Here is a 24735-nt window from a genome sequence, read left to right as displayed (position 1 = left end):
TTTCAGTTCAACTGGTGACCCAGCTAGACGGTGACCAACCTCAGACTCCGTGGCGGTAGCGATCCTGTTTCGCTAAATTTATTTCATTTTCGGGCATTGTTTTTTTTAAATTAAATTTAGATTACAAGTTGAGATATGAGCAACACTACAGTGTCTTACAGCTTTGTCCGGTACCGTCACCAGTTAAAATGGTTACCAATTGAATCAAGCACCATAGAGCAGACGCTTACAACACTTCCCGTTAGACGCGTTTACGGACTGTCGGACGTCTCAATATCCAGGTTCCACGAGCTCCCAAAAATGATAACACCAAAATTAACGGATAAAGTAACCGTGTCACATTAGGAGGTAATGGTGTTTACTCACCACGCCAGACTTAATCAAATCATAATTCACCATTTCCTGTAATTAAATGTTTCTTCTCATTCCGTAACTCCTCCTACTTTGTTGTTTTTGTATTATTTTGTTTTATAATGTATTGCACGGTTTTTATTATTTTGTTTTTATTGTAAAATGTTCTTGGGCGGCCTGAAAGTAAAATTAACCATTATTAATATACTAAGCCAGTTTGGCATGAACCTCAAAATGATCTCCCACAACACTCGCACAAAAAACCTCATTGAAAAATTATTTATTATTTATAAAAAGATGGAAAAAAAAAACATGCAAAAACATTTACAACAAAATTAGCAATCTCACAAAATGGGAAATATTGAAAAAATATTTTTTTCTCAATAGAAATATTAGTTGTGGTTAGAATACAGTCTCACAAAGGATGTCGTCACAAAAGCTGCACAACAAATCAGGAAATGTTTCTATCCTCAATGATCAAACAGAGAACAACGGATATCGATTAAACATTTGCTCCATGATGACAACTCTCCCAACAAAAGATCAACACGTAAAAAAAAAAAAAACTATGACAATATAAACCTGCAGTTTTAAATAATAAATGCATCAATGATCCTTGTGGTCTCCGTCCTCCTCCAGCTTCCTGATCTCTGCCTTCAGGTGGTTGATGGTTTCTCTGCTAGCTTTCAGTTTGTCCTTCAGCTCTGTGATCTCCTGACTCGTTCTCTTCTTCGCCGTTTCCAGTTTCTCTTTAGTTTTCTGTTCCAGCTCACTGACTGCACACAAACAAACAGATGAGACACACGCGTTTCTGTTGTGTGGTACGAGGCCCAGTTTCAGGTCAATGCTTACATTCTGTCTCATGTTTATAGGCTCCCAGAGTGAGTTGTCTGGACGTGGTCAGCAGCTGCTGCATCATGGCTGTGGGATCCTGAAAGATCTGAAAAATGACACGGAAGGGTGAAAAAAAATCCACATTATCTGTTATTATTAATAACAGGAACACACTGACTCTGTAGTGACTGTGGGACTTAAAGGAAAATTCAAACATAGGCTCAACATTTGTTGTTTTTCCTTTCTGTTATTGTTGTTATTTTTCTAATTATGTATGTTTACATCTTTTGCACCATTGTCCTATGTTAGTATTTATATTAATTTGTGTTCCTACTCTCTCTCTCTTATATACAAGTATACTGTGTTGCTGCAAACATGAATTTCCCCTCTGGGGATTATAAAGGTGTATTCTATTATGTTAGAGCTGGGCAATATATCGAGATTTCAAATATAGCGAGTTTTGTATTTTGACGAGAAAATGACAATATTGCCTATATCGCTGTTTATATTATTTTGTAATGAAATACTCGTTTTAGGAGTCGCTGCTTTTGCTACTTCTCAGAACAGCATAAAAAGCTCAGTTAGATGATCACTGAGTGCGTCCTAACACAAACCTTCCCGTTAAAAAAAAAAAAAAAAAAAGCCACAATACAGAACTCACTCACACGTGCTGTCCCCTACAGGAGAAAAAGCCAAAAGTAACACATATTGTGCAGCTGTTTGTTAACAAATGTGTCTGTGTGGCATTTTACATCAGCAAATTTAACCTGAATTATTTTTAATTGAATTAAAAATATTGAAATGTATGTCTTATTGCCATTTTGAGTTTTGGTCCATATTGCCCATCTCTACTGCTCACATTAACATCACATTAAATCAGCAATAAATTAAGTGTAAAAACAAATTTAAAAAAATAAAATAAAATAGGAGACAGTACCCAACAATAACGACAAAGTAATAGTATTTAAAACAAATGTCCACTTGTACCATTTCATCATAAAATTCAGAGACAACTGTCTTCTTAGGCATGGCACTGGAGTCAGACTGGAAGAGCTTCAATAGATGGTACAGCGTTACCTAAATAAAACACACACACAAAAAAGAAAATGGCTCAAAAGTTCCCAAATTCTAACCTCTATATTATATAATGTGAGAACAGCTAACGCTTATGGTAAGGAGCTCTTACCGATCTCTCATTGGGATCAATAAAGAAGATCTTGATGATGATCTCAAACTCTCCCCAGCCTGTTTCTGTGATCTCATACGGAGGCTTAGTGACGACTGGAGGAAAGAACACATAGGAAGGTTATTATCAAAGTATACAGACTGTAAAGATCACCTTTATTAGTCCCACAAGGGAACATTTTTACAGTTTCAACAGCAGATAAATAACATTAAATGAAACAAATCAGCATAATAAAAAATAGAAGATATATTACACACATGGACCTATACACAGTACAGAGAGAACGAGGGGAGGGGAGACATGTTGCAAGAAAGGACATTGCACAATAAAAACAGAATATATACATATACACACTAAACTAGCTGAGTGTCAGTGAATTGGGTGACAATGTTCTGTTTATAAACTGACAGCTGCAGCCAGGAAAGAGCGGCGTAATCTCTCCTTCACACAGTACGGGTGTAGACCATAAAATAATCCTAATACATACTATATTAAATGTTTATTTAGGTTTTTTTAATGAAATATTCTAACTCTTCTGATTATTTAATTGGCTGAATGTAATTGTGACGTTAACATTTGTCGCAATAAATTGTGAGACACAAGGATGCTTCATCTCTACCCATAAAACAATGGTATTATTATTTTTCTTCTTCTATTGTCAGTAAAACTTAAACAAAAATGATATTACCCTTAATGTGTGTGTGTGTCTGTGTGCAATAACTAAGACTTTAGGAAGACAAAGCTCACCTCTTAAAGGGTTCCCGTAGCTCTCGTGCAGTTTAAACTGGATCTTCTTCACATAAGCAGACATATCCTGGAGGAACAGATTGGGAGTATTTATTTACATCCAATAGTGACATCCATGACGTCACACGAGTAAAACTAAACAGTTTTACCTCATTCATGTAAGGCTTGACATACACAGTCCACTGGTGCGTGTGTCCATCTTCTTCTCTCTTCTTCCCAAAGTAACGAGCAATATTTCCAAAAACAATGGGTTTCACAATAGTCACTCCCTGCAGCGAGAACACAGAAGTACATGGGATTACTGACAGATTTGTAATAAATCCATTCTAACTTTGAGCAACCCCCAAGGTAAACACAACAACAACAAACAAAAACAAGGGTACAGACTGGATGGGGTGTATTTTACTTTACTTTAATGCATACTTGTGTTGTAATGACCGAGAACAGACTTATCTTAATGTTACATGCTTTACTTTGACCCATTAACATTTCTGCATGTATATGCAAGTATCTTCCCTCTCTGTATAGAACACACAACGCTATGTACTGTTCTGAAAATCATTTTTAAAAAATTATCAAAAAAAAACAAACACAAAAATCCACCAAAACAAGACAAATAAACAACATGACAAGAAAAACGCACAAAATTATTAGCGAAACACACAAGACGACAGAAGAAAAAAAATTACACAAAATAACTGTAAAAATACGAAATGAGAACAAAAATGCCCCAAAATTACTTGCAAAACACACTACAAAAACACAGGACTGAAAAATCATGCAAAATGACACACAAAACGACTCCAAAAAAATCACGCACAAAATAAAATAAAAAAAAAAAATACAAAATGATAGAACGTTTGTAAAATAAAACCAAAAACACAAAATTAGAAATATTTACAAAAACACTCAAAGTAATGACAAACAACCAAAATGAGAGAAACATACTATTCACATTTCACTACAAATATTGAAATTTGGAAAGATCGATGTCAGTTTACATAAGACTGTTGGGAAAACGATTTTCTGATTAACGAATAATTTTCTGTGATTATTTACACACAAAACAGCTAAACACTGCTAAAGTAATATTCAGCAGATACACAAAACATGTATAATTGTTGCATTTTAGTCACACGCTTTGGTGTAAACTGAGTTTAGTGAGTGTAAATAACCTCAAACGAACAGAATAAGAGCACTAAAATATCACATTGTTACCTTAACGCGTCCCCCGGAATCTGGACCGAATTCGGTCATATTTTTAAACATATTACAAAACTATCAGAGCGATTTTAATCACGTTGTAATGTGTGAAGTAAACGCTCGAGTCTCCAGCTGATAAATAGGTAATTAATTCACTAAAACTCCGCAGTGTTTCTCCAGTTTAAACACCGCCATACAAACAAACCACCGGAAGTGACTGGTGCAGCGCTTTAAGGTGACCGGAACGGATACTTTGGGAACTATGGTTCCGGTTTAGTAGAGGGACTGATGTGCAAAACAGAGGATTCCCTGAACATTTAGAGCAAAGTCTGTTGATGTTTTTGTCATTGAGAGTCAACGTGAAAAATAAAACACATTTGCCGTATTTGTATGGCGTTTATAGCGGCATATTGTGGATAAGAAAAAGGGGGAGCAACATGAGCGGTCAAGTCGCATATCGGCATTAGTACGTAATGGGGAAGAAAAAAACAAAAAACATTGAAATCTTTGATTTTTCCGAGTTTAACCTTTCAATTCAGAGGTTTGAAACAACCATAGAATTTGAACCTGATTATTAGCACAAAATATAAAACAAATAAAAAAAAAAAAAATGACAAATATTTTAGCAGCATGCAAAAATTCTGCATTAGGAATTTAGTATTTTTACACGTTGGGAATCAATGTTCAAATCTTTTATTCCTCCAAGTGCTCAAAATGCTTAAACCTGTCTGATTCTACCCTAAAAACGTCTAAAAATATACAATTTTTTAATGTAAAAACTACAAGCGGTTAACAATTGTTTAAAAAAAACCTCAGACGGGCAAAAGACAATGCAATAATTAATACAAGAGGTTATTATAATACCTCTAAACTTAGTTAACTGAATCTATTTCATTTAAATTTTACTAAAAACAGTATTTGTACAACTTAATCAAACACAGCAGGCAATCCTGAAATGTATCAAAAGAATCACAAAACTTTAAATAAAAAAATAAATTTTATTTCAAGTCAAGTGACATTGCCTAAACCTAGACATGAAGTAGACGCAAATGTATTCTCAAGTTTCCTCACACATTTACAAATACATCCATCCAAACTATAGATGTGATTCATGGTCTACAGTGTTTTACCGTGTTCATTTGTCAATAATTAGTGTTCATTCAAATTCTAAAAGCAGTTAACATCTCTCCTGCAGTTCACAGCCAAATCTAAACATATGAAAATACCTTTTTAAAGGCTTCTGTGGAAATGGTTTCACTGTTAAAAAACTGGTCATTTCCATTTCTTCACTTGCTGAGCGTGCAGACCTGCCAACACTTACCTTCAGCACTGTGGAAAGAAGCTGGAACACATGACATGGAACTACACACTTGATCAGATCGAGCTTGGTAAACCTTATTTTAAAACAATTTGCTAAAAAACAAAATCAATCTAAACTAACTTTTTTTTCTTCAAGAAGTTACAACCAGTACAAATTATTTATGGAATGGTTTAGGAGAAAAAGCATTAAACGCTGTATTTGCATCAATATTGTCTGAGGATCATTAAATGCAAATTTTTTTTTTTTTTTAAAAACGATATCATTTTACAAGTTAGATCAACAATAAAAATATTTAAAAAACATTCAAAAACATGCTGAAATAGTCCAAAAACAATTAAAAATGCTTGCCGTTACCCATTTAAAAAAATACATTTCACATTTAAAATATTTTCCACAATTGTCACAGATTCTTCCCACCAGGATAATCCAAAATGTTCCACGGCTAACAATTAACTCAGTGTTCAATGGACTCTTTCAACGTTTACACAGCACCTTTAAGAGGATCAGATTTAAGTTAAAATCTTATTGCTCATATTAGTTACATCAGAAAATTGGATGGTGAAAAAGTAGCAAAAGGACCTCAAAGTTCTTTGGTATTTTTTTTTAAAATAAAATAAAACATACTGTAAAAAAATAAATCAAACATAGAAAAATAAAAAACACCTGAGTTCACTTCAGTTTGTTAGGACAAACAAAAACAGATTAAGAGATGTCATTCTAAGACATGCTCCTTAAAAAGGAAAATAAAAAAGTGGACATACAAAAATAAAAACAAAAACTATTTTCAGACATTCAACATGCAAGACATTCATGATGGCGTTAACAAACCACTTAACTTCACGAGTGGAGAACATTGTTCACATTAAACATGATTAACAGATTTTTTTTTTTTTTTTTAAACATTTACATTTGTATAAGATGAAACGACTAATAGTTTCAACATGTTTGGTGTAAAAACAATGCAAACCTAAAGTTTAGGGCCTTGATGTAAAATTGTAAGCATTAAATATTGTAGTGAACATTGTTTTTACAATAGAATTGTAGAACAAATACCACTTAATTTGGCCAAGTTTGGTGATGGACAGTGCGTTTGCATTATACAATCTCTAAATGTGACCCTGTTGACATCCGTCTGCATCTGCTGAAGTTTACAGTGCACAATATAAAGGTCTTTTCAAAAGTTACAAAAATCCAGATATCAAGGCACCAGTGGACACTGCACATCAATCTAAAGTCTTACCTTGGACAAATTTGACCTCTCAGAATGAAATAACCAAAAAACAAACAACAAAACAATAACAACACAAATGAAAAGTTGGCAAACTAATGCCTTAAAGTCATTGAAGTCAATAAAAAAGATAATCTCCTGTATAAAATATACAGTTTATGTAAATGAACAAATATAAGGAGGAATTCACCAAATACAGTCTACCTCAGATAACATTTTTATTACAACACCATCTATTATTTAATCAAAAAAGCAGAGACATTTTCAAACATACTAATAATGAAAAAAGATGAGAATGAGTAGGAGGGGAGGGGGTCCACGCTGAAAGCATCAAATGTGGCCTATAAAAACTGGTCTCTAAACTGAATGACACAGTACAGCGCGCCAAAGAAATAATCAATAAAATTAGGATGTGAAGTGTGTGTTTTCTAACTGCGTGGAGCGTGTGGGCCAATTTATTGTGAAGTTGCAAAAACAAAAAAAAGCTTTTTCTCAAGTCAAATTAAAGATTGTAAAAGTAAAAGAGCTGCGTGTAAAGTTTCTTTTCTTCCATTATGAGTGTAGATGTTTTGATAACAGGCTTACACAGGTCTTGAGCGTTCCATCCACTGCTCTTAGTCAGGCAGAGAACAGACAGAAAAGGATGGGTGGAGAAGGAGAGGAGAAGGACAAATGGAGGGGGTGGAGGAAGAGATGTTGCTTGCGATCCTGTCCTGGTCATGCAGGTTCGGGCAGGAAGTGGTGTGCAGAAAGTGTTCCTCCATTTCCTTCCTCTGTCCTTGAACCGCGATGAGCTGAAAGGTGTCAAAATGAAGTGTGGAGTTTGGTTTTGGGCCAGCCCATCAGTGAACACTCCCCCCACTCACCATTACATCTCTACACTACACATACAGAAAGTGCTGACCAGGGGTGGGTTCAAAACAAACAGAGAAAATACTTTATCCAACTCTGTACATGATGAGCTCAAAGTTGGAAAAAAAAAAAGAATCAATTTCATGAATGAGGAGCTTGATTTAATAATAATAAAGCCTTTTCATCATATGTACAGGTACATACACAGAATTTGTTCTCTGCATTTGATCTATCACTCATTCAGGGAGCAGTTAGGGTTACGGGACTTGCTCAACATCCCACAGTGATGGCCCAGGTGAGATTTGAACCAGTGACCCTCCGGTTACAAGCCCGCATCCTTAACCACTGGGCCACCAATGTCCTGAATCTTAATTTGACTTAAAATGGCCCTTCACAAGTGTCAGCATTTCATGCATCACTTCAGGAAAACTTGTGATATTAAAGCTGCAGTATGTAGAATCGTGACACTTGTACAGAAACAACTACCAACCCCTCCCTGTTTTGAAACCTATCGTCTTACACCAGTATCCTCATGAACGCGCAGATCTGTGGAGCTCTTTGCAGCTTTTTTCTCATAAGAGAGTAGTGACACATGTTGGGACTTTATCTTGTGTTATTGGAGAGTTTTCTGATGATTTAGAGACAATCCCTGCTGTGAGGAGAGTAAGAGGCTCACAGCCTCTCCTCCACCTCCTGATCCCAGCAGAGCAGACAGACACTCCACATCCAGACCGTAATTTAACTATGCATGTTCTCTCCACCTTGGATTTGTTTCTCTTAGTTTTACATGTGATTTATCCCATCTGTTATCACTCTCTGACTCCGTATGTTGGACAGACTGCACGCGGAATGAGAAAAAAAAACAAAAAAAAAAAAAAACATACATACTGCAGCTTTAACTAAGCAAAAACAACTTATAGCGAGCCACTCACTAAATGTTCTCTGGCATTAATTGATCATTTGAATGTGTTGACCCCAACTCTGGTTCAAAGACACAGATAAGACATGCACATGTGAACACCGAGATTTATATAAAAGATACAAGTACGAACATGTAACAAAACAATGAAACATCTGTCAGCAAAACTACTTTAAAGTGAACACAAATAGTACATGAAGATTTGTTTTGACACTAAAAAAAGGAAAATATTTAACACAGAAATGAGTTTGCAACTTGTCAACAGAATAACTTTCTATTAACAGTGTTTAAGGTTTATACATTTTAACACTTAAAAAGATTTAAGGGTTTTCAAAAGCACATAAGGTTACTGATGAAAACACAATTATCCATGTAAAAATTACATATTCCATCCTTTACTATAGCTTGTATATCAAATTTGACATTCATCAACAAAAAAGTGAGATTCTTAAATCTTTTTTTTTTTTTAACTCATTACTTTTTGCCTTCACTGTTGCTTTTAACTTGAATGATCTGCATTCTGTGCAACTTGATCAAAACGTTTCAACATTGAATAATCACATTGGCATAAGATACAGGAGAGAAACACTGATAACCTTCATCATTTACACATTGTTTTGGTAAATACTGAAAATTATATGTATTTCCTTAAGAGAAGCAAGTTCAATATTAAAAAACAGAACATAAATGAGGCTAAATCAAAATGTCGACTAATCAAAGAGAGAGAGAGATGCATGTACGACTAACCACCCAGTAAAAGGCAAAGAATATGTTGTTGCTTATATAATAAAATATTGTCAGTGGAATTCAGTGCACTAGGTACAAGTTAGTAAGCACAAAAATCCATTTAGATTCCATATCTTTGAACAAAAAGTGGACACTTAAATGAAATAACCTCAAATATATTCTCACTTAAATAATCTTGAAGCTGAGCATTAACTACACAAATAACTTTAAAAAACACCATGGTTTTAAGTATCATTATAAGGCGTTTTCCTTTTATGTTAATTGTGAAACCATCCTGGTTCACCATATAACTTATCTACATGTAGCATGCAGTAGATAGTCCTCCTTTCAGAGTTCAAAATAGATTCAATATGGACAAAGTTTGTACAATCACAGAAATGTGCGAAAGTCAGCAAATTACAGCATAGAAATAGAACTAGCCAGAGTAAAACATGAGCCAAACAGTGCATAAAACAAGCCAAAGTATCTACACAAACTCTACAGATCAGCCCATCATACAGTAACTTATCGCTGCCAAATTTATACGCATTTTTCACATTCAAAATGTTTGCCGTCTTACACATTTTAAATATCCAGATTATACCACACGTGTGGAAAAACATTACGTTGGCATTTCTACTAATAAATAATCAGTTTGACCAGAGAAAAGGCAGAACTGGATATGATTAGAGCATTGTAAACGTGTTTAGATTACTTAAAAATGTGCACCTTAAAGCTGATATCTGGAGTTTCTGAGAAATGTATGTTTATCTATCATTCTTCTGAAATGTGAAAAAATACCTAACTAGTCTTTTACTATGGTCTACTGCCGGTGGTCGTTCATACACAATGTATATAAGTCCCAATCGGGTTCGACTTCCTGTTTTTGAGACTGTCAATCAAAGTGAATGCGGAACTGTGCACGGAAACAAGGCCGTAAATATGATTTTGGCTCTTACCTGACCCATAGACCTATATCAATGCGACCTTGTTATGTTCTGCGATGCGTGTGCTTAATAATAGAGGCGTGGCTTCTGGTAGATTGGGAGAGCCAGCGGGAGGAAGTGAGGCTGTTTAGGGCGGGACATCAAGACGTTTCTCAGAAACTCCGGATATCAGCTTTAAAGACCTCCAACCTTGTCTCTGAGCTCGATTTATAGTACGCCATTGCCAAAAGTATTGGGACAGACCCAACAACTGATGCTAGGTTAAGTATAAGAACAGTGTGTAAACAAGAGTGCAGTTCATAGGCTGAGCTGCATACAGGCCATACATCATCAAATGCTAAAACAGCTTGGCTGGAGAGACTGGGCTTGAGATCAAGTGTGTTTAGATCCTTCTGTTTAGCAATCCAGTGGAAAACGATACTGGCCCGACTGTATTCTGCAAACATCTAAAACTATTTCAGGCTCCTAATTTTGCGCTGTGTACTGTTCTGACATGGCTGCATTCTAGAAAGAAAATCAATTTTAATAAAACAAAAGAAGTTTGGGGTAGAAGAACTTGAATGCACGAAAGTGACTTGGGATTGATTTAAAGCAGACAATGTAGAACTAGAACAGTCCAAATCCACCAATAAACAGTGGGGTTTCAAAGTGCATTTAAAGGGAGATGTCTCAATACTTTTGGCAATACTGTCTTAAGTTTTAGCGATGACCTTAATGCTAATCGTTAACCTTCAAATGAGTAAAACTGACATGAAAAAAACTGCAATTCACCAGCATTCAAACAACTAGAAACACTTAAAATATTAGACCAAATATTTCAGCCTCAAACAAACACAAGGCAAAGACAGCATCAAGAAAAACATTTAGCATTTCTCGACACAAGAGCAACACGATCTGCACTTTATTCTGAAATCTCATTATGCATTAAAAAAAAAAAACGTAAAAATATGTGCTGGCCACGAATAAAAAGAAAGTAACATTTCTTTGCATTTTCAGACTTTGTGCTGACCACGGACCTCTTATGTGATTACAGCCATGTGTGTTTCAGTTTTTCGATTACATTTTTTTTTAATGTAAAGCCTTGATACATTTGTTTCCAGAAATGTTTAACAGAAAAAAAAAAATGGAAACAACCAGGTATTGTTAAGAGGTTCTTGGTGGACACAAAACTTAATGTTGCAGCAAAAAACCGGACGACTTTGCCACCACAGCAGCTAACCACTGTGGTGCTAACAGCAGCTAAAAACACCTACTTACTGTGTAAAAATACACAAATGACGGCCTAATCACAGTCAATAGCTAAGGATTTCCTTCTTAAAGACACATCTAAAACTCAATAATTTAATAATTATGGTCGGAGAAAAAGCGTACAGACATGCTAAAATAAAATAATTCGTTTTGTGTAGGAATAAATCTTAACAGCATTACGACACCAGATTACACCCAGAACTGGACACAAGGTAACATGTTAATGAAACATCGGACAGGAAAGAAGAAAAGCATCTTCTCACAAAAGTTACAAAAATGCTTTCATGAAACCCTGACACGTAAATTCAACTAGTGTCGCAATATTGGCATAAGGACTTCTGTCTTTGTCAAAAACACATCAATTTACATTTCTTGTAACTATCCAAAACATGAGCTAACACGACAACATCCAAAGAGAACTCACATACATTCTAGAATCTCATGCCAAATTAAGATTGCAGACTTCCAGTGAGTAACAAGTCAAGTAATGGGTATACAATCGTGAATGTGATAGAAAAGCATTGTTCATTTTGCAGTTTATGCACAGCTTTTATGAATCTATGTACTATTACATCATCTTTCAACATAACTTCCTCTACAGAAAAAAAGCTTTGCATTCCTTGATAATAATGTTTGCTTTTTCCTCATATTTAACAAAAAAACCTAAGCTGCACGATCACACATAAGTAGTTGGGAGTGATAACATTGGCCAGTAGTGACTACTGTAAGAATATGTTGCCTTATAACTGTGGCTGAAGTGAAGTGAAAGAATAATGCCATGTAAAGCGCTTTAAGTCACCAAAGAAAGGCGCTATATAAATCCAATACATTATTATTAATAGCAAAAACAGACTATGAAAAATAAATGTCAGTAAAGACCAACAGTGTAATACAAAATACAAAGTTGGGAAAAAAAAAAGTGACTCATTGTGATCATTTCTCAGGACTTTTGTCAAGTCACCACACTAGCTATTACATCCATTTCTATCATCTTTTTATTCACGTTCAAAACACAAGGCACATCAACCTTCCCTCTACTTTTTGACAACATACCAATATTCTAAACTTAAGTGCCAACATTACGCAACAACAAAGGGAACTGTTTTATTAAAGGAGAATTTCTGAATTCACCCTCAGGCAGATCAAACAAATTCAAGATTTTATTTTTTGAGTCAAATATTACAAGTGTTCATAGATTGAACTATTTGACTAGAAAGGTATTGCAAAAATGCTGCTGCGTATGTATGAAACAAAGTGCAAGTGAAAAAGTGCTGACACATGAACTGTGTTGAACAGTGTAAAAAAAGACTGGAAGTGCTATGGCATTTATAAACTGCAAAAACTGTCATGATAATAAAAGCCAATTAAAAAAAATATTTTGTCTACAGGAGGGTGATAATATCTATTTAATTATCTGGTCTGTTTCCTGGCTTTGCTTCTTTCAATTTTCAACTGCTTAGAAGGCACACGTGCAGTCTCACCACAAAAAATATGCAGAGGTGCATGCGGATTATTAAGGATTATCATTATTTAACAAATCACACGAAGTCACACACTACTATAGACTGTACACTAACATTTATCTGATGCAGCCATAAAGTCAATTTCCACTGATTGTGAATATATAAGACTGCAAAAAATAAACAAATAAATCAGATAAAAGTATTAATAATAAAAATATTAAAGAACAGTAATCATGAGTATTCTATAAACTTTCAATGATTTGTAAAGTTAAAGGGATGATTAATCAGAGGGCATAAATGAAAGCCAACTTACCTTTGACTTACCTTCAGCCAATGAGTTTTGAAAGCCTTTTTTATGTGTTGTTTTTATAACATCTGCATTAAAGCACTAGAATAATTCAACTTTTGGTTGTTATCTTGAGCTACAGTCATAGAAGATGTGGCTACCACCAGAAAGGCATTTAAAACTCAACACTGGTGCTTTGCTGTTCCCAGTACTGGGGCTGCCTCTGTTAATAGAAAAACAAAGCGATGATGGCCAAACACACACATATAGCGAACCTACCTCCATCCACTGTTAGCGGTGCCGGTACTCCCTCTCTCGCTCTCTCTCACGATCTCGGTCACGATCTCTCTCTCGGTGGCGATCTCGCTCCCTGCTGCGCTCTCTGTAGTAGTCCTCGTGACGGTCACGACTGCGAGACTTGTGGCGTCGACTCTTTTCCCGAGAGCGGCTGTGGTCCCGTTCCCGAGAACGTTCTCGTCTGGCAGATACAAAAAAACCTCTCAAATTCTAGCTATACAGCTCAAATTAGTCCTGGGCAATATATCAAGATTCAAGATATATCGAGTTTTCTACTTTGGCGATATAAAAAAAATTCAATATCGCCTATATCAATATTTTTTTATTTTATTGCTTATTTTGTATGAAAAAACTAATTTTAGGTGACGCTGCTATCACTACTTCTCACAACAGTTCCTCCTTTTGTGAATTTTGTTGTCCTTTTGTGTATTTTTCGGTAATTTTGGAAGCCTTTCTGAGTTGTTAGTATATTTTTTGGGTATTATTGTGCATTTTTTTTCCTCTTTTTGTGTATTTTATTATCCTGTTAAATATTTGTGTTGTTCTTCTGTATATTTCTCTGTTAATTTGTGTTTTTTTGTAGTAAACATTTACTTTTGGCGCCACTAGTTTCTTATGCTTGTGATACACGCACAAGTTTTTTTAAGCACTGTGATGTTATTTTAGCCTGTGTGGCATTTTACAACAGCAAATTTACCCATGACTTGTCTTTCTAGTAAGACTTTATTTGAATTAAAATTATCGAGATTTATATCGCCATTTTGTGAAAATATATCGAAATATAAATTTTGGGCGGAGCCTTACCTCAAATACCAGAATATTAAACCTTAATGTGAGACCTTCAAGTTTAAGTGGACACTTACCTGGCGGCAGACCCGTAACTTTTGGACTCGATGCCGTGTAGACAGTCCTGCAGTGAGCTGATGAGGACCTTACAGCGGTCGTCTGCCGACACTTTGGACTGCTTAATTAGACTGATGGCCGTCACCAATGTCTCTATAGCACTGCCATAATCAGCTAGGGAAAAAAGCAAAGACAGACAGAAACTTCATACTCATAAAAGCTATTGATATATTTGCATTGTAAATGAAGCATGATTTTGATTTACCTGCACTGGCATCTGATACAGCTCTTGATATGGCACTGGAAGAGATTGCTCTGTTCCTGTTCATTATCTCCTCAAACTCTGCTTCACTCAAAGGTGCCCGTGATGAGTCCATGTCACTATCAAAGAACAAGAAATAATCCCTTTAAATTTTAGTTACTTGAATACATTACTATTTTAAGTTTAGAATTTGTAAAACATTTTGATTTGTACAAAATACCACTATCCAACTTTTGTTCACATATGATGATATATTTAAGATTAAAAATCTTACCGGCCTCCAGGACCGTAGTCTCGCTCATATGGTGGCGGCCGACCGTAGGGGTCGTTTGGTCCTGGGGGTCCTCGGCCATCGTTGGGGGGCATGCTGTTCCCAGGTGGGGGGAAGAAGGCAGGGTTCACATGAGGGGCAGGTGGTGGACCACCTGGTGGAGGCCCGGATAGGTGTGGAGGAGGAGCCAAAGCCAACGGGGGGCCAATGGGACCTGGGGGACGGGGTGGAAAAGGTCCCGGTGGTGGTGGGCCTTGTTGTGGGGGTGGGGGACCAGGAGGAGGGCCATAACCTGGAGGCGGTGGGCCGGGAGGTAAAGGTCCCAGTGGGGGCTGGCCCAAATGACCAGGGAATATAACAGGGGGCGGAAGCCTGTCACCTCGACTAGGAGGACCGGGTAGAGGTGGGAGGAGCCCCTGGCCAGGAAGTGGAGGACCTGGGGGGCCTGGAGGACCAGGTGGACCGGGAGGGAGACGAGGTGGCCCCTGCATACCTGAAAAACAAGTAGAAATGTAAGAAAGAAAAGAGGAGAAATTATGTTGATCAAACATTTATAAAGAGTCATAGAATGACACGACTTAATGCAAGACATTGGGGAAAAAAATTACCAGAACATGATAACTCACAAGGCATACTGTGTCAGGCCAGCATTTAAAAAAGATATATATATATATATATATATTTCATTTCACATGGGAAAGGTTTCCGAAATCTGCCTCCCCAAACAACTAGCAAACATTCTTCTTTGCCAAAAAAAAAACCGAATTCTAAAAAGCCTTGAAAGAAATATTGTATTGGTTACGTGAACACATTTTGGTATAAATCTCAGAGGTAAAAATTCAGGGATAGACCAAAAATTGATATTGAAAACCATGTGCGTTAAGGAATTGGCTCATCAACTTCACTGCTCAAAAAAATGTCAACATATCACACACTTCATGGACACATTTTTCCCTTTTTAAACATCAGTTTAAGCTCAGGGAAAGATGCGTTTAATCAAATCAGATCATTTAAGGTCCTTTACCTCTGTCTCGCCAGCTCCCGTTCCTGCCACCCGGCGGGAAGGGATTGAAATTCATTTCCATCAGGGGGCCGTCTTGGTGTCTAATCATATCTGGTCTCATCCCCGATCCTAAGTGGGAAGAAAACAAACCAATTACAATGAAAATCTATTCAAGCAAAATGAGGATGAAATGTGAAAAAAGTTGTGTACTAACATTTTTACTAAATAGTTATGTATGTAAGAAAATCCAAAATCAATAAAATCTTGGCAAATTTGTTGTATATGTATCATTTTGAGGAAAGAGCTTTTAAGGCACAATCATTTCCAAGTCATGTTGAGTATGAGGAGGCCTTACAGAAGCCATGAAATTAATCCTTTTAGTTTGAAATGCTCTTAGAAAAGAGTTGGTCTCATTTATGCAGGTGTGAGCTGTAGTAGTGTCTGTATAGTGTCCACCGTGTCAGCCTGAGATGAACTTAATAAACAAGTTAAAAATAATTTTATATATATATATAGAACCTGAGCTGTTCATACAGTTGTCTCTTTATTTACAAAAAAGAAAAATATAAAGCGAAGTTACAGACCCATTCATACGTTTATTTATTCCTACTACAGTAATCGTCACATCTTGTATTTAATAAAGTGAGTAGTGACAAAATATTTAGGTAACTATTGATTCTTGAATATTAGCAGCCAAATTAGCCGTGTGGCTCTCCACTGGTAAAGGTCAAGCATTACTAACAAACATACCTGGGAAGTGTGGTGGTGGTCCTCCAGGCCCGCCAGGACCAGAAAATCGATCTGATCCAGGACCAGGTGGTCCAGGAAATCTGCCCCTGCCTCGGCTGCCCATGGGGTAATTACCCCTGGAACCAGATCCAGGAGGTCCGGCTTTACCTTCCCCAGACATCTGGCCTGACTGAGTACCTGAAAGAAAACAAAATTATATCGGAGTCGAAACTGTAACTTATGAGTAGGGATGGGAATTGATAAGATTTTTACGATTCCGAATCCATTTTTGTTTCTGCTTAACGATTCAGGTCGATTATCAATCACACAAACTTGGTGACTCACTGCTCGGTGACATTCGTCTATCCTGGCCTGTCATTTTACTCTTCCCTGCCTCGGAGAAAGGAGAAGCTAGAGGCCGACGACGTGAATTGGAGCGAGTACTGCCAGCCTCTGAGCCAGTCAGACTCTGTCCATCGTCATGGTCATCTAAACGAAATGCATGAAAAGGCATTCATTTAACGTTAACATTTAGTAAAAACAGGTTTTACAATCAGGCACATGGCGCTAACATGACAGGCAGTGTTAGTGAGTTAATTAGTTACTAGATGCAGTATGAACAGCAGAGGTCGTGCTAACTTTGCCACTACTGCTGGGTTGAGATACACTGCTAGGCAGATCCAAATGTTTCTGCATATTGGTTGTATTTCCTACTTTTGAAATAGCCACTTTGTTAGTATTGCAACTTGCTCTGCAGGGTTGGGGTCAATTACGCTTTTCAGTTACAATTACGTTTTCAATCACCCATGTTCAATTACATTTTCATTACGGTTACAGTTACCAGCATTGTTTCCAATTACAATTAAATTACTATTATTTTTGTATCCTCAGAAAGTCAAATATGAATAATCACAATTACTGTGCTGGTTAGCTTTCTGTTAGCATTTCTTTGATAACAGGTCCTAAATCAGCTGTAAAATACACTAAAAACAAGTATCTATGATCTAATTTCTATTGATTACTGTGTTAGGCTTCATAATCAATGAAAATATAGGTTTTAATATTTTTGGTGTGGGTTCCTTAGCATTTTTTGTGCCAATATACCTCTTGATTTCAATTTATTTTTTAATGGTTAAAACACATTTGAACAATTGTTAACTACATGTGTAGAACTGTACTTAGAACTGTAACATGGTTCCCCAGTTTTGCGTTAAATTATAATGACCAATTTTTGAAGATTTTCATGGCAATTACAATTACAAAGTCAATTACCTGAACTAATTTACAATAGCAACAGATTTTTAAAATTAGAATTACGCCAAAATAATCAATTACAATTATAATTGACCCCAACCCTGTCATCCTTTCTCGTGAAATGTAACCAAATTTTCAAGCGTTTGCCATGTTTTCTGCTGGCTGCACTGCTGAATGACGTCACCACGCACGTTGCCTAACTTGCCAAAGCTACGCACCGTGCGGGGTGACGTTATTCCCACACACGGGAACTGATAATTCCAAGGAATTGAAACACTGCTAAGTGATTTTCTATTCCCATCCCTACTTAAAAGTTGCATAAAATGTATAAACAATGGATGAACTTGCTCGCAGAATGTGTATTTTATACTGTAGAGCAGGGGTGTCAAACTCACTTTAGTTCATGGGCCAAATATGGACCAGTTTGAGCATAAGTGGGCCACAAATTTTAGATGGGAAAAATAGGAAATTGAACATTAATGTGCCCTGGTTTGCACTTCCGCGTATCAATAATAAAACATGAGTATATTGGTCCCTGCAGGATCTTCACTTAAATTTACCTGATTTTGGGAATTTGGGGAAGTTTCAAGGAATAATTTGAGAAAAATTGAGTTATTTCAACAATTCCAGATTTAAAAAAAATTACTGAGCTCTGCAAATATTGTGGATTTTAATTGAATTTTTGTATATGAAAGAGGTGAAATATCTGTAACTGAGTTATTTAGTTCATAATTTACAAAATGTTTCATGTTTTTTCCTAATTGTGTGGGCCAAATTTGATGCTCTAAAGTAGGGGTCCCCAATCCTGGTCCTCAAGGGCAACTATCCAGCATGTTTTAGATGTTTCCCTCTTCCAACACACCTGATTGAAATGACCAGGATAGTTATCAGGCTTCTGCAGAGCTTGATGATGAGTTCATCATTTGAATCAGGTGTGTTGGAAGAGGGAAACATCTAAAACATGCTGGATAGTGGCCCTTGAGGACCAGGACTGGGGACCCCTGCTCTAAAGGGCTGGATTTGGCCCCCAGGCTTTGAGTTTGACACATGTGCTGTAGAGTACATACACTGATGGTAATAACTGACATGTCTATGCGCAAAAACACTTCAACACTTCAGAAAATAAAACCTTAAATGCATTAACAAGGACTTGCTCTACTTACTTTTACGTGACTGCATCTCAAACTGGCTGAGTGACTGTTTGTTGCATGGTGTAACGATTGGATTTTGACCATGAAGCTCCCGCTTTGAGAGCAGATCCATTAACTTTCTTGAAGATGACTCAGAGCCAACACACACCAGGGCAAACCTAAAATGTAAAAGCAATAGGTAAATATGTGCAAAGACATTTCTATCACAAACTGTTTAGGTTCAGGTTTATTTATTTCGAATAGACAAAGAAATGGATGAAAACAAAAAAAATCAACAGAAATCTCTTCAATTTCAATACACATTGGATTCGTTCAACCAGGGATAAGAAGAAGCCTATGCTTGTCAAGTCCTACCCACATTCTACACCACTAACAACTACAAAATCTAATGAAATAAATTAAATTGATAAAACAAATAAATACTCCAATCGAGCTATTAGGAAGAACAAAACAAAAACATCATGTGAGATTTACATTCTCCTTCATTTCTGCACTTTTCAAAGATAAATCATTTGTACATTTTTCTGAACTGCAACTTGTTATTATGACTTCGCTGTCAGATGAAAATAAATGTGAGTTTATTTTAACTATTATTATTATTTGATAAGTAGGGTTGGGCATTGTTTGGATTTTAACGATTGTGATTCCGGTTCTCGATTTCGATTCCTGTTCTAAACGATTCTCAATTCCGATTCTTTGAGTTGTGCAGGTCAACAGAAAAAAGATTTTACAGGATATTTTTTTTTCATTTGAAAAAGCCTTTACACATGCCATTTTTATTAATTCACTTAGTTGATACGGTTTAATTTGGTTGCTGTAATATAACTAGGATATTCAATTACAAAGTTCCCCAACTGTAATTGTAAAAGTGAAACTTGCTGAAATAACACTACAAACAAGTTGTCAGCAGTCTAAAAAACAAAGAGCTACAGGTAGATGTGAAACTAAATAAAACAACCTCAAACCCTGGAACAGTCATGTGACAAATCAATCAACAGTTCTTGTTGAGAAAGATTATTATTGTAAAAAATAGTTATATTGTGAACTTGTTCATATTATAGGGAAGATAATATATACATGAATTTAACTAAAGGCTAAAACCACAAATATTGCACCACTTTTAAAAAGAAAATAGACTAATATAAGACCTCTTTACATGGAGTCTAAGACAAAAGAGCGGTGGAAAATTTGGACATTTTTGAATCCTTAAATCTGTTGATTAAAGTAAAAGTACACCAAGTATTTTTTTTTCTTTATGTACATATATAAATTGTATACATAATTTATATGTTTTATATAAAGGGGTAAATGTGTGAATTGTTTATGTTGTAATAGTTGTATGGAGTGCACGTGTCAAAAGTTAATTTGGGTTGTTCTGCGCTTGTGCAATGGCGCGTTGGTGACGACATAATCCAAGATGGCGGCGGTCCGGACTCCAGCCTAGACTATTTAATAAGAGCCTTAAAAGGCATGGATATAATGAAAAGAGTGGATGAACAGAAGCATAAACATGAAAACTTTCACACAGACTTATTAAACACACACCGACCAGGATAAACTAAACAGGTTTCACGAGCTGGCATTAGGACCCGGAGGCGAAGTAAATGCGTTCCCATACTGCGTGCACAGACTGTAATATTACCAGTTTATCATTTTACCAGTGGTTAGAGCAACGATCTTTACCAGGGAGCTAATATTTATTCCTGGTGATTGTTTTCTGAAGTTTTACTGGGCTTTTTACCGGTGATTAGTTCCTATCTCTCTTCTGCGGTCCAAACTGAAATCAAACCAAACAGAGAGAGAGAGCGAGAGCGAGACTTACTTCCCCCTGATCTCACACCCCCACAAAGACTTTCAGAACCTGTCTGACATCCACAAACTATCCTACCTGCTCGGGGAAGTCCAGCAATGTGCAAACACGGCAGCAAGATTAATTGACTGCTGTGACAGGAAAAGGAACTCTAATGACCTCCAGCCCCCATAGTCCCATTACATGTATGTATATATAGTCTGCCCATTCATGCATGAATATATACACATGTAGGTGTTTGTGTACATGTACTGTGTGTGTGTGTGTGTATATATATATATATATATATATGTTCTTGTATAACCGGACGCATGTGTGTGTATATTAATATATGTGGAATTCGACCGACAGAGAGAGACACACAGACAGACAGACACAGGCATTTAGGAATCAAAAAAAGAATCAAAATTCAAACATCTTTGTAACGGTTCCGGAAGTGGACGTTAGGAACTGGTTCTCGTGCCCAACCCTATTGATAAGCACATCCAAAACATCTCAAAGATCTCACCCTTTTGATTGGCCATTTGCTCGGTTTTCAAAAAACTTGATCTCCAGCACATCTGAGATGCCTATCGACCTAATTGCTTCTGTAAGGTCCTCATCCGTTGTCCACTGCAAGAAAATACAAACCAGCACTGTTAGTGATGCTAAACTGATAATTATGCAGTTTTCAAACAGCCTAAAGCTTGTGAGGCCACATTTAGTTTGGTGAACATCTATGAGAAATAGCAAACAAATAATCAAAACACACCCAAGTAAGATTTCCAATGTAGAGGGCAATTCTTTTGCCTGTGTAGTTGTACACTGCACTTGGTGGGGCACTCTTCCCTCCTTCATTGCTTCCAGGTACAGGCAAAGTGTCCAGGTAGTCACGGTCCTCTGGAGCATCACCATTGTTGGCTGATGGAGATATTACATCGTCGTACAGGTCAATCTGCTCGTGGACTGGATAGTCCGCTTCCTGTTTGAAGACCAAATACAGGATAGTTTAGCCCCGTGAGTCATAAAATTATTTAGATTACAGTTTACAATGGCTCTTTAAACTTTCATTATGAAATGTACTCTTTTCTTTGGATCATCTGTAAACTGAGTTTTTTTAAGGGCTATATAAAATAAATATATTATGTGGTGAAACGGATCATCATTAACCCGGACGGCTCTCTCTCCACGGTTCAGCACGCACGTGGTCCGCGAATCGGTTGACGAAAAAAAAATCATTAGTAATGCCTCAATGAAGTCTGTTCCATTTGTGACGTCTGTGTGCGCGCGCAACTGAGAGTGAGCGTACCCGCGCATGTGGTTCACGCTCCTGGTTGTGTATGTGTGTGTGATTGCGTGAGCGTTGAAGGAAGACAGACAGACAGACACACACACAGAAAGAAAGGAACAGCTCTGTGCGCGTTTCTTTTCCTTCTTTCATTCTTTTTTGATGATGTGGGCATAGGCTCGTTTTAATTCACTCTCCATGTTTAAAAAAGGTGTCATGCCTTATTTTTTTTTCCATACACTTACCTGTTTAAAGGATGAAGGTGTCGTGCCTTATATTGCACTTTAATTTGTTTTTATATGATTAAAGTTTTATTTAAACATTGGATTGACACCTCTAGTAACTATTGTTTGTATTTAATGGGCAGAAAAATGTTGCACTACATGTTCTACAAAATAAATGGAGAGCAAAGTTATTTGTTTTGTCTTTTTTTCCCCCCTGCTGATCCAATCCGGTGTCATGGTCCGAGTTCACATTTTATATGCGCTCACTACCGGGAAAAAAATGTATTGTATGTGTTTTCAAAGTGAACGGACACACATTTCATTTGTTTATTGGATTATGTTAGAGTTAGGATCAGAGTTAAGGTAATAATGTCAGTACGAAAGTAAACTCGGAGCGTGACACGATCTGAACCTGAGTTTTTTGATCCGCTGCGCCATTATCTGACATAGTGGGAAAAGTGCGAATCTTCTTTTGGAAGGTAAGCTTGTATGAGCATGCCGACTCCAACTTGTAAACAGAAATGTGCACGAGGAAAACAGGCCTCTGCGCATGTGCAACGAGTGTTGCGCATGCGCAGACCCCTGTGCCTTTAATTCTCTCAGCCATTTCACTTCAGTTGAACACAGTTGGTTAGATTGGACACGCAGTCACTTGATTAGAAGGAGACGAATAGTTTCAAAACACCAACAAGCTAAAGAGCACAACTCTTATTATTAATGCTGTTATCATTGTGTGCAGTTTAGCTCTCTTAAAACACTTTGGTTAATGTAATATTTTACATTTAATTTGATTCTCTCAATAAACAAATATGTATTTTATTGACCGTACAGGGGAAGCAAAAATCAAACCCGTGTTTTTAAACTCTAAATATGCCAACACAGCTGTTTCTGAGCTCCTATTGATTGTGGTTGTTTATTTGTCCTCGAGCGCGCCATGGCAGGCCACGCCAAGGCCTTTCACTGTAAACACGAGCAAAGCAGCTGTCAATGTTTACGATAAATAATCGAATGCACAAATAGATATGCGCACTGTGCACATGAACTGAGTTTAATATTCAACGTCGTGTTGAAACCTCGATAATAAAAGGCGTCGGTGGAGCCTGCAGGATCCAGACATGGTGTTGCATTAAAGGCCTGCATGGAGGAAACGCTCTTACACGTTTCGTGGACGCACCATTAGCCGCTAACTAATACTGAGGAGGTTGTAAAAATGAATGGCACACCAGAAACTGTAAGAAAATACGATATAAGTTGTATATTACCTGGTTAAATTCCTCCTCTACGTCGGCGTAAATGTCGATGTGATCCACACCGTCCGCCATTTTCTTCTGACCCGCTGCTGCCTCACAGAGCGAGGCACAAACAGCAAACAATGAGGCTCAGAGTGGAGAGCAGCGCCCCTGCTGGTGGTTCTAGATAATACAGCAAACCACATTACCTCATTACATGACATTAAAACAAGCATGTAGTGAACGACCAACTCTGCCATAATTAAACATGCATAAATAACAATAATGGCATGTATTTGGCTATTATCTATTAGGGATGTCCCGATACAACTTTTGTTTTTTGTTGTTTATTTTTGTTCCCCCTTCCGATACGATACCGATAATGCAGCCTTGGGTATTGGTCAATAACGATACAATACGATATCAGCACAAATCATACATACTTTTATTACTTAATTTCTAGTGTGGAATGTTAGAAAAGGCTTGATCGAGTGATGTTACTCAAACAGACAACAATAGTCAACAACAGTAGGTATGAGAAAAACTGACACATTTATTATTAACCAATTAATTACATAAATTTTGACCTTTAACATAATATCTACAGTATTCTACAATTGAACAAATACAATATAATATACAGTATATCTGAGATTTTACATTTTTCTGGCTGACATCGGACCAATATCATAATCAGATCGGGACACCCCTAGTATTTATATGTGATTTTTCTATCTTTTCGATTTTGCCCTCAAGTACAGTTACTGATGGACTTATATATTCCCGTAATGTCATTTTGTCTTTTTATTTAAAAAAAACCAAAACAATATAAATATTTATATATATATTGTATGTCAAGGAAATATTTATCTCAGGAACAGAAAAATGTCATTAGATATAATTTCCTGAAAAACATTGTTGAAACCACAACAAATGCATATATATTTTAATTAATTTTAAAATTATTATCATTATTATTCTTATTATCCTTTTTTTTTTCTTTTTCTTTGCGATATCCAGTGTGGACAGTGAAGTGAAATAATTTCATTGTACAGTGACAAATGTTTCCTTATAGTTCACATGA

At 36.6% G+C, this 24735-nt stretch overlaps 2 protein-coding genes across 4 annotated transcripts; both read right to left on the bottom strand.

The window, feature by feature from the left end:
- Positions 1-711: 711 nt before the first annotated feature.
- yeats4 (YEATS domain containing 4) lies at positions 712-13721 on the bottom strand. Of its 2 annotated transcripts, none has more exons than XM_028448396.1 (7): positions 13591-13721; positions 3268-3387; positions 3119-3185; positions 2372-2466; positions 2173-2262; positions 1204-1291; positions 712-1127 (listed from the first exon to the last, which is right to left on the bottom strand). In XM_028448396.1, the coding sequence occupies exons 1-7, from the start codon at positions 13594-13596 to the stop codon at positions 958-960; spliced, it is 636 nt and encodes a 211-aa protein (XP_028304197.1). In that variant the 5' UTR covers positions 13597-13721; the 3' UTR covers positions 712-957. The 2 variants fall into 2 exon arrangements, with proteins under 2 accessions (XP_028304197.1, XP_028304196.1); XM_028448395.1 differs by lacking the exon at positions 13591-13721 and adding an exon at positions 4337-4890 and having other exon boundaries at positions 717-1127.
- On the bottom strand, positions 5300-23794 carry cpsf6 (cleavage and polyadenylation specific factor 6). 2 transcript variants are annotated; one of them, XM_028448375.1, is made up of 12 exons: positions 23685-23794; positions 21683-21892; positions 21440-21543; positions 19134-19279; positions 17062-17205; positions 16738-16914; positions 16009-16116; positions 14988-15477; positions 14717-14832; positions 14472-14625; positions 13591-13789; positions 5300-7664 (listed from the first exon to the last, which is right to left on the bottom strand). In XM_028448375.1, exons 1-11 carry the CDS (start codon positions 23742-23744, stop codon positions 13603-13605), a joined length of 1896 nt encoding a protein of 631 aa, XP_028304176.1. In that variant the 5' UTR covers positions 23745-23794; the 3' UTR covers positions 5300-7664; positions 13591-13602. The 2 variants fall into 2 exon arrangements, with proteins under 2 accessions (XP_028304176.1, XP_028304178.1); XM_028448377.1 differs by lacking the exon at positions 17062-17205.
- Between the last annotated feature and the right edge of the window lie 941 nt (positions 23795-24735).

This window comes from Gouania willdenowi, chromosome 6, assembly GCF_900634775.1.
Source record: "Gouania willdenowi chromosome 6, fGouWil2.1, whole genome shotgun sequence".
NCBI classification, from domain to species: Eukaryota; Metazoa; Chordata; class Actinopteri; order Blenniiformes; family Gobiesocidae; genus Gouania; species Gouania willdenowi.
Note: the sequence above shows the minus strand (reverse complement) of the source record. Positions and strands in the feature narration are given on the sequence as shown.